Source organism: Apodemus sylvaticus, chromosome 6 (assembly GCF_947179515.1).
Source record: "Apodemus sylvaticus chromosome 6, mApoSyl1.1, whole genome shotgun sequence".
Lineage (NCBI taxonomy): Eukaryota > Metazoa > Chordata > Mammalia > Rodentia > Muridae > Apodemus > Apodemus sylvaticus.
Genome location: NC_067477.1, coordinates 7,051,349 through 7,061,154, shown reverse-complemented (window position 1 = coordinate 7,061,154; position 9,806 = coordinate 7,051,349). Strand labels below are relative to the sequence as shown.

General features: G+C 38.2%; 1 gene segment (V, D, J or C); it reads right to left on the bottom strand.

Annotated features, from left to right (window-relative positions):
* Positions 1-8,204: 8,204 nt before the first annotated feature.
* LOC127686855 (Ig heavy chain V-III region J606-like) lies at positions 8,205-8,761 on the bottom strand. The segment is given in 2 exon segments: positions 8,205-8,539; positions 8,638-8,761. Coding segments are annotated over 2 exon segments (381 nt in total).
* Positions 8,762-9,806: the final 1,045 nt, after the last annotated feature.

The window sequence follows — 9,806 nt, the reverse complement described above, 5'->3', positions numbered from 1 at the left end:
CACTATGCTTCAAGATCTCCATGCCAAGATCCAGGTCAGAAGCTTGTATCTCTGAGCCTCCAGATTAGGATCATAGTTGGTTCTTCTAATTCTTGATTGTAGTTCTATTCCAGATATAGTCGAGTTGATAACCAGGAATAGCCAATACAATAGATGTAGGGCTAATTTGTGTTGTATGCAATATTATAATCCCGCAACAATAACCTGTAGGTTAGAAATATTGGCACAGAAATCTTGTGTTATACAGATTCACCCGGGCAGACATAAGATTGAATTCTGTCAAGGACAGAAGCTTTCTGTCTCCTTGACTAATCCAGTCCTTTCCATCTGAAATGACACTAAGAAACAGGCATTTGTGCAAACAATTCCAAACAATAACAAATCAACATTCCTTCTAATCATAGTCTTTCATTTGACAGGTTCCACATATTAACAGGTAAAGGAATTCCTCTTTTTCTTTCTACCCTACCTCTGTGGTTTATATTTGAAAAGGAGAATCCATGATGGTATTTATATAGTATATATTTCACAGAGAAATGAATGTAATGGATATTGGAGAACATATGAATTATGTCCAACATTATCTGGTGTAGAATCCCTTCCCATGTGTCATGTGATCTGCTGGTAAAGGTCCAGTGGATAAGCAAGGATAATGATGGACTATAAGAATACATCCTATGGGGAAAATAAATGTACTGACATTACAGAGACACCACAATCAGTTCTCAGTCTGAGGTGCTCACACTTGTGGGAAGAACTAGGTCCAATGAGAAACAAATTATATACATGTTGCAACTCTGAAGAGAAAATGTTTCCCTAGAGAAGTCTTACCTTTCTGCTCCAACAATCATGGAAGGTTCCCAAATGCCAGTGTTATAGCCTGGCTCTGGGATGAGGAAGCTTTCTTGGCAAAAGTACCACAGCTCTGCTCCTATATAGAGCATGGGTGAGTATTATACTGGTTATCACGAGCTAATAAATAGTACATATTCACATTGCATAAGAGACTTCACACAATAGATTTTCAGCAGAAGGGGTCACAAGAGGTGGCTGCCTCTGCTTTGGTGAAAAGTAGCAGTGAACTGAGTAGAAGGCAAAGTTTATATAGAATTTCTTGAGCATGGGTTCCAGGATAGCCTGGAATTTGAGAGAATCTTTGATCTAATTTCAGAGTTCAAGGATTGGTAAAATGTGTTTCAAATTCTCATTTTTAGATATATTCAAGTCATGGTAAGGCTGTTATTCTTTAAGCCCTCTGCTCAGGAGGGTTTTCTCTAGAAGGAAAGATCAATAATCCAATAGCTGTTTTATCGATCAGGCAAGATGCCTTAGCTGGTCTTCAGTGTACATTTGAATACTGAATAACTATAGTATCACCTAAGAAATAGTTCAGAGATAGATACATGAACTTTCCAGGGAGAAGAAAGTAGGTAAAAAGCCAAAGTTACCTATATCCATGTCTTTCATGAAGGCAGCACTCAGAGGAGGAGCACCATCCAAATGCTATAGCCCAGATATTCATACCCCCAAACAATGTAACTAAGAAAAACTCCTTTGGTTGGCCTTATTGTTTGGGATTTTAGTTAACTCAACATGTAGTTTAGCTAATATGAAGTTACAGTCTCACCAATACTACTCAAAGACAAAAACAATAGGCAATACACAGTGGGTGAAGGGAAGTCAAACAGGCTCTAACCCTAAAAAGAATAAATAGAAGCCAATCACAAGCAACAGACAAATGCGGAGTGTAAAATGGCTCTCCCATAAACACACACACACACACACACACACACACACACACACCATTTGATTATCCAATATCAACTGGTCAGCCCTGAAATCATTCACACAAGTAACATTTTACTGACTGACAGACTGAGCAGGTTTTTTAACTATGTAAAAAATGTGGTGCTTTGAATATGCTTCGCCCATGGGAACAGCCACTCTTAGGAGTCATGGCTTTGCTGGAATAGGTGCGGCCTTGTTGCAGGAACTTTCCTGTCCAATGCCATCAGTACAGTGATTGAATGGGGAGATAGGGGACAGAGTTAGGATTTGTAAATGAGGGCACATAAGCACAGGAGGAGTGAACTACATGGGATGTGGGAGATTCAAAATGGATTCTAACATATTTCTGGTGTTTTAAGAGGTTAGAAATATTGGGATACAACTTTTATCATTGTAAATTGGCATCTCGTAATTGTGAGTTTCATATACATAAATACAATTGGTTAAATATTTAATATTAACAGGCATGATTTACTGGGTATTTGGAAGGAGTAAGTACAAGGCTGGAGAGGCTGCAGGACTTCCTCCAGAAAGTTAACTGAGCTGTGGCTAAGTGAAATAGCCCTGTGCAGGCTAAGTGGCCGGAGACATTTTGGGCCTAGAAACCTGCAGCTCAAAGGAATTGGTGGTTTGACCATTTAAGGTCTGGGCACCCTATCTTGGAGAGCTGATGGGGCGGGTGTTTTTGAAACATTTCCCTGATACATTGCCTTGTTAAAGGAAGAGTATCACTGTGTAGGCAGGCTTTGAGGGCTCCTAGTGCTCAAGTTCCTACTAGTGCAAAAGAGACTGTTTTCTCCTAGTGCCTTTCAGATCAAGATGTAGGACTCTCAGTTCCTTCTAGAGCACCATGTCTGCCTGAATTCTTTTCCTGCAGGGAGGTCGAACCTGTTTTTTAAAAATCATTTTCAATATTCTTTGTGTACATTCCAAATGATTTTCCCATTTTACGTTCCCCCCTCCTCATAAATCCCATAAGACCTCTTCCCTCTGCCCATTCCAGAATCAACTCACTCCCACTTCTCTGTCCTGGTAATCCCCTACATTGCTGAATTAAGGCTTTACAGGATCATGTCCGTCTTCTTCTCTCTTCTTGGAAATGCTCTGATATGTGAGTTGTGTCTTGGGAAATCAGAGCTTCTGGTCTAATATCTTATCAGTAACAGCATTCCATGTGAGTTCTTTTGAGAATGTACTCACTTAGGATGGTATTTTCAAGTTCCATCCATTGGCCTAAGAATTTCATGAATTCATTGTTTTTAATTGCTGAGTAGTATTCCATTGTGTAAATATACCACATTTTCTGTATCCATTCCTCCATTGAGGGACATCTGGGTTCTTTTCAGCTTCTGGCTATTATAAATAAGGCTGCTATGAACATCATGGAGCATGTGTCCTTATTGCATGCCTGGGAATCCTCTGAGTATATGCCCAGGAGGGGTATAACAGGGTCCTCTGGAAGTATCATGCCCAGTTTTCTGAGGAAGCACCAGACTGATTCCCAGAGTGGTTGTACCAACTTACATTCCCACCAGCAGTGGAGAAATGTTCGTCTTTCCCCACATCCTCTCCAACACCTGCTATCTCCTAAGATATCAACCTTAGCCATTCTGCCTGGTGTGAGGTGAAATCTCAGAGTTGTTTTGATTTGCATATCCCTAATGACAAATGATTCAGAACAATTCTTAAGGTGCATCTCAGACATTCGAAGATCTTCAGGTAAAAATTCTTTGTTTAGCTCTGTACCCAATTTTTAATAGGGTTATTTGGTTCTCTGGAATCTAACTTCTTGAGTTCTTTGTATATATTGGATATTATCCATCTGTCAGATGTAGGGTTGGTGAAGACCTTTTCCCAATTTGTTGGCTGCCATTTTGTCCTTTTGACAGTGTCCTTTGCCTTACAGAATCTTTGTAATTTTATGAGGTCCCATTTGTCAATTTTAGATCTTAGAGCATAAGCTACTGGTATTCTATTCAGGAATTTTTCCACTGTGCCTATGTCCTCAAGGAAAACTTTTCCTGAAAACTGAAAAACTTTTCCCCAGTTCCTTTTCTATTAGTTTCAGGGTATATGGTTTTATGTGGAGGTCCTTGATCCACTTGGAGTTGAGCTTAGTACAAGGAGATAAGAATGGATCAATTCACATTCTTCTGCATGCTGAACTCCAGATGAACCAGCACCATTTGTTGAAAAGGCTATCTTTTTTCCACTGGATGATTTCAGCTCCTTTGTCAAAGATCAAGTGATCATAGGTGTGTGGGTTCATTTCTGGGACTTCAATCCTCTTCCATTGATCTGCCTGCCTGTCACTGTACAAACACCATGCAGTTTTTAACACTGTTGCTCTGTAGTACTGCTTGAAGTCTAGGATACTGATTCCCCCAGAAGTTCTTTTACTGTTGAGAATAGTTTTAGCTATCCTGGGTTTTTTGTTATTCCAGATGAATTTGAGAATTGCTCTTTCTAACTCCATGAAGAACTGAGTTGGGATTTTGATAGGGATTGCATTGAGTCTGTATATTGCTTTTGGCAAAATAGCCACTTTTATTATATTGATCCTGCCAAGCACGAGCATGGAAGATTTTTCCATTTTCTGAAGTCTTCTTCGATTTTCTTCTTCAGAGACCTGATGTTCTTGTCATATGGATCATCTACTTCTTTGGTTAGAGTCACACCAAGATACTTTATATTGTTTGTAGCTATTGTGAAGGTTTTTATTTCCCTAATTTCTTTCTCAGCCTGCTTATTCTTTGTGTATAGGAAGGCTACTGATTTGCTTCAGGTGATTTTATAACCAGCCACTTTGCTGAAGTTGTTTATCAGCTGTAGGAGTTCTCTGGTCGAGTTTTTTTTTTTTTAATTCCACTTCTTTTTTTAAATTTATTTATGTGAATACACTGTATCTGTCTTCAGACACACACTAGAAAAGTGCATCGGATCCCATTACAGATGGTTGTGAGCCACCATGTGGTTGCTGGGAAAGGACCTCTGGAAGAGCAGTCAGTGCTCTTAACCTCTGAGCCATCTCTCCAGCCCTCTGGTTGAGTTTTTTAGGTCACGTAAGAATATTATCATATTATCTGCAAATAGTGATAGTTTGACTTCTTCCTTTCTAATTTGTATCCTTTGACCCCCTTATGTTGTCTAGTTGCTCTAGCTAGAACTTCAAGTACTATATTGAAAAGATATGGACAGAGAGGGCAGCCTTGTCTAGTCTCTGATTTTAGTAGAATTGCCTCAAGTTTCTCTCCATTTAGTTTGATGTTGGCTACTGATTTGCTATATATTACTTTTACTGTGTTTAGGTATGGGCATTGGATTCCTGTTCTTTCCAAGACTTTTAGTATGAAAGGATGCTGAATTTTATCAAATGCTTTTTCAGTAGCTAATGAAATGACCATGTGTGTGTGTGTGTGTGTTTTTTTTTTAGTTTATTTATGTAGTGAATTGTATTGATGGATTTCCATATATTGAAACATCCGTGCATCCCTGGGATGAAGCCTACTTGATCATGTTGAATGATCATTTTGTTGAGTTCCTGGATTCAGTTGGCAAGAATTTTATTGAGTATTTTTGCATCAATATTTATAAGGGAAATTGGCCTGAAGTTCTCTTTCTTTGTTGGATCTTTGTGTAGTTTTGTTATCAGTGTAATTTTAGCGCCATTGAACAAGTTGCCTAGTGTTCCTTCGGTTTCAAATTTTTAGAATAGTTTGAAGAGTATTAGTGTTAGGTCTTCTTTGAAGTTCTGATAGAATTTTGCACTAAAACCTTCTGGTACTCTGCTTTTGATGGTTGGAAGTCTTTCAATGCCCCTTCAATTTCTTTAGGGGTTATAGGACTGTTTAGTTGATCTATTTGATCCTGATTTAATTTTAGAATTTGGTATATGTCTAGGAAATTGTTTTGTAATAGGATCTGATTTTTTTAATTTCCTCATTTTCTGTTGTTATATATCCCTTTTCATTTCTAGTTTTGTTAATTTGGATACTGTCTCTGTGACCTTTGTTTAGTCTGGCTAAGTGTTAATCTATCTTGTTGATTTCCTCAAAGAACCAGCTCCAGGTTTTGTTGATTCTTTGTATGGTTCTCTTTGTTTCTACTTGACTCATTTCAGCCCTGAGTTTGATAATTTCCTGTCTTCTACTCCTCCTGGGTGAATTAGCTTCTTTTTCTTCCAGGGCTTTCAGGTGTGCCATTAAGCTGCTAGTGTATGCTCTCTCAAGTTTCTTTTGGAGGCACTCAGAGCTATTAGTTTTCCTCTTAGTACTGATTTCATTGTGTCCCATAAATTTGGGTATGCTGTGCCTTCATTTTCATTAAATTCTAAAAAAGTCTTTAATTTCTTTATTTCTTTCTTGTCCAAGTTATCATTGAATTGATTATTGTTCAGCTTCCCTGTATATGTGGGCTTTCTGCTTTTTTTTTTTTTTGGTGCTATTGAAGACCACCAGTCTTACTCAAGAGTGATCTGATAGGAGTCTTCAGTATATTTTGATCTTCTTATATTTGTTGAGGTCTGTCTTGTGACCAATTATATGGCAAATTTTGAAGAAGGTACCATGAGGTTCTCAGAAAAAGGTATATTCTTTTGCTTTTGGATGAAATGTCATATATATGAAAGAAGGTTGCTATCTTCCTTTTTCCAGGCTGTAGTTTCCCTTCCTGTGTTGGTGTTTTCTACCTATTATCCTTTGTAGGGCTTGGTTTGTGGAAAGATATTATGTAAATTTGGTTTTTATCATGGAATATCTTGGTTTCTCCATCTACAGTGATTGAGAATTTTGCTGGCTATAGTAGTCTTGGCTGGCATTTGTGTTCTCCTAGAGTCTGCATGATTTCTGCCCAGATCTTCTAGCTTTCAGGGTCTCTGGTGAGAAGTCTGGTGCAATTCTGATAGGTCTTACTTTATATGTTACTTGTCCTTTTTCTATTACTACTTTTAATATTCTTTCTTTGTTTAGTACATTTGGGGTTTTGATTATTATGTGACAGGAGGTATTTCTGTTCTGGTCCAGTCTGTTCGGAGTTCTGTAGGCTTCTTGTATATACATGGGCATCTCTCTCTTTAGGTTACAGAAGTTTTCTTCCATAATTTTGTTGAAGATATTTGCTGGCCCTTTAAGTTGTAAATCTTTACTCTCATCTATACCTATAATCCTTAGGTCTGGTCTTCTAATTGTGTCCTGGATTTCCTGGATGTTTTGTGTTACAAGTTTTTGCATTTTGCTTTTTCTCTGACTGTTTAGTTAATGGTTTCTCTAGTATCTTCGGCATCTGAGATTCTTTCCTCTATTTCTTGTATTTTTTTGTTGATATTTGCATCTCTGGTTACTGATTTCTTCCCAAAGTTCTCTATTTCTTAAGTTGTCTGCCTTTGTGATTTTTTTTAGTTGTTTCTACTGCTGTTTTTATTTTTTAATTTTCTATATTCTTTTTTTACATTTCAAATGATTTCCCCTTTCCCAGTTCCCCCATCCCCATATATTCCATAAGCCTTCTTCTCTCCCCCAATTCTCCGATCTACTTCTACTTTTAGATCCTGGAAGGCTTTGCTTAATTCCTTCACTTATTTGTATTTTCCTGTAATTCGTTAATAGATTTTTTTTTCTGTGTGTTTCCTCTTTCATGACTTCTGCTTGTTGACCCAAGTTCTTCTATATTTCTTTAAGTGATTTGTGTGTTTCCTTGTTATTGGCTTCTATCTGTTGACTCATATTCCCCTGCACTTCTTTAAATAATTTTTGTGTTTTCATTGTAAGGGCTTCTACCTTTTGATTCATGTTCTCCTGTATTTCTTTAAGATATTTTTTTATGTCCTTCTTGTGTTCCTCTAACAGCATCATGACCAGTGATCTTTCAATACAAATCTTGGTTTTTTTGGCGGGTGTTGGGGTATCCTGGACTTGCTGTTGTTAGAAAATTGGGTTCACATGCTGCCATATTGCCTTGATTTCTGTTAGTAACGTTCCCAAGTTTTCCTTTTGCCATCTGCTAATCTCTGGCGTTTGTTGGTCCTGTTGTCACTGGCTGGTTCTTGAACCTCCTGTGAACCTGTAAGTCTGTTTCCACACTACTGGTTGGCTGGGTTTCCCCTGGCACAGATTTCTCATGGGCTGACCTTCTCTTGGGTGCCCTTGGAGTCCTGGTGTGCCTTGCCAGAAACAATGTTATATTTGGGTTTTCTCTCTGTACCTATTTCTATTTTCTATTTCTATTTTCTATTTTCAGATGCTGACTGGCTCAGTTGCATGGAGCCCAATCTAGATCTTACAGAAAGGAAAGCTACTCCTGAAAGATGACTAACCTCCCCAGGTCCATTTACACACAATAAGCCCTTTCGCTGGATTCCATGTCCACTGCGCTCCCCCTGCTGGCCGTGAGAGCTGCTGCAGGAGAGTTTGTGTCTCGGTTTACAATGAAGGCTTCTCATTGTGCCCCGTACAGTAATAAATGCCAGTATCTTCAGATCTTAAGCTGTTCATTTGTAGGTAGACACTACTTTTGGAATCATCTCTTGAGATAGTGAATCTGCCTTTCACAGAATCCGCATAATTTGTTGCATAATTATTAGCTTTGTTTCTAATTTCAGCAATCCACTCCAGCCCCTTCGTGGGAGTCTGGCGCACCCAGTCCATCCAGGCATCACTGAAAGTGAACCCGGAGCCTGCACAAGAGAGTTTCATGGACCCTTCAGGTTGCGCCAATCCTCCTCCAGACTCCTCCAGATTCACCTCACACTGCACCACTGCAAACACAGAGAATATTGTCAGTGAACAGTCAAAATATTCAGTTCCCCCTTACTCCCTACCACCACATACTAAATATCTCTTATCTATGAATTACCTTTTAAAATAAGAACAATAAAAACACAGTTCTGTCTCAAATCCATCGTGAATGTGAATCCGTGTTGATCACTGAATGGAGATTTGTGAGTCTAGAGTTAGGTGCCTCTGTCAGAGCTCTAGGATCATGGCTGCTTTTCATGAGCATAGGGGAACATTATTTGCATGTCTTTTTGCTATATCATGAGCTCAGGGGTGGCAGTCATAGAGGACTCAAATACTAGTGTAGATGTCTAAGAATTAATAAAGGCTGAAGTGGAATTATAGCATCAATGTATCATTTACTCTCCTGGAATTGCACCTCAGTTGACAGAGAACTTTTTGCATGCCTGAGCTCTGCGTTTATTCTAAGCTAATCAAGGATAGGTAAGCTGTGGACAGATTGTAATATTGTTTGAGTTTTGTATGGGCTTTGTGAACTGTATCTCAAAAAATAAAAGAAGCAAATAGTAAAATAAAAGGAATGTTATTTAGAATGCATTTATAGTTACATATAGTACCACAGATTTGAAGCTTCACTCTTTTGTGCAAACCCTTGCACCATGAGGGCAGAAACATAAAATTAATTCATAGGCAAATAAGATAAGAAAAAAACAAATGTTATGATTTTGAATTAAGGAAGAGTTTTAAATATTTCAGTGAATCATGACTACCTACATTAAATTGAAGTAGCAAAATATGGATGAAGACATAAGCTCAGAGTTGCAGCGAAGCATGAATAAAGCTCAAAATTTAATCCTGGGACTTCGTAAAATAAATGTCAATTTTACCTGAGATTGTTTCTTGATTCAAAAAATCCACACACATTGAAGGTCTGTGTTTATTACTTAGTTTCTCCTGTCTTGAACTTTCTTATCCACCAGGAGGTGAATTAAATATGGAGTGAAAAAATAAGATTAAATAAAAGTAAAACAAATCCTATCTCAGATTACCATTGAACAACAAAAATATGATGAAAATCTGTATTTACATATAACTCCTGTGAGATTCACCTCATCAATATCATTGTGTGGGCCCGCTCTTGTCTATCACTAAGGTGTGCACAGCTGTGTAAAAACTCCCTTCCCCACAGCACCACTTACTTCTAGACGTACATGCCTACTTGGTGCTGCAGTGATGTCCTTGAAGCACCAGTTAGGATTTTAGTTTACATACTAAATCCATCTCAGC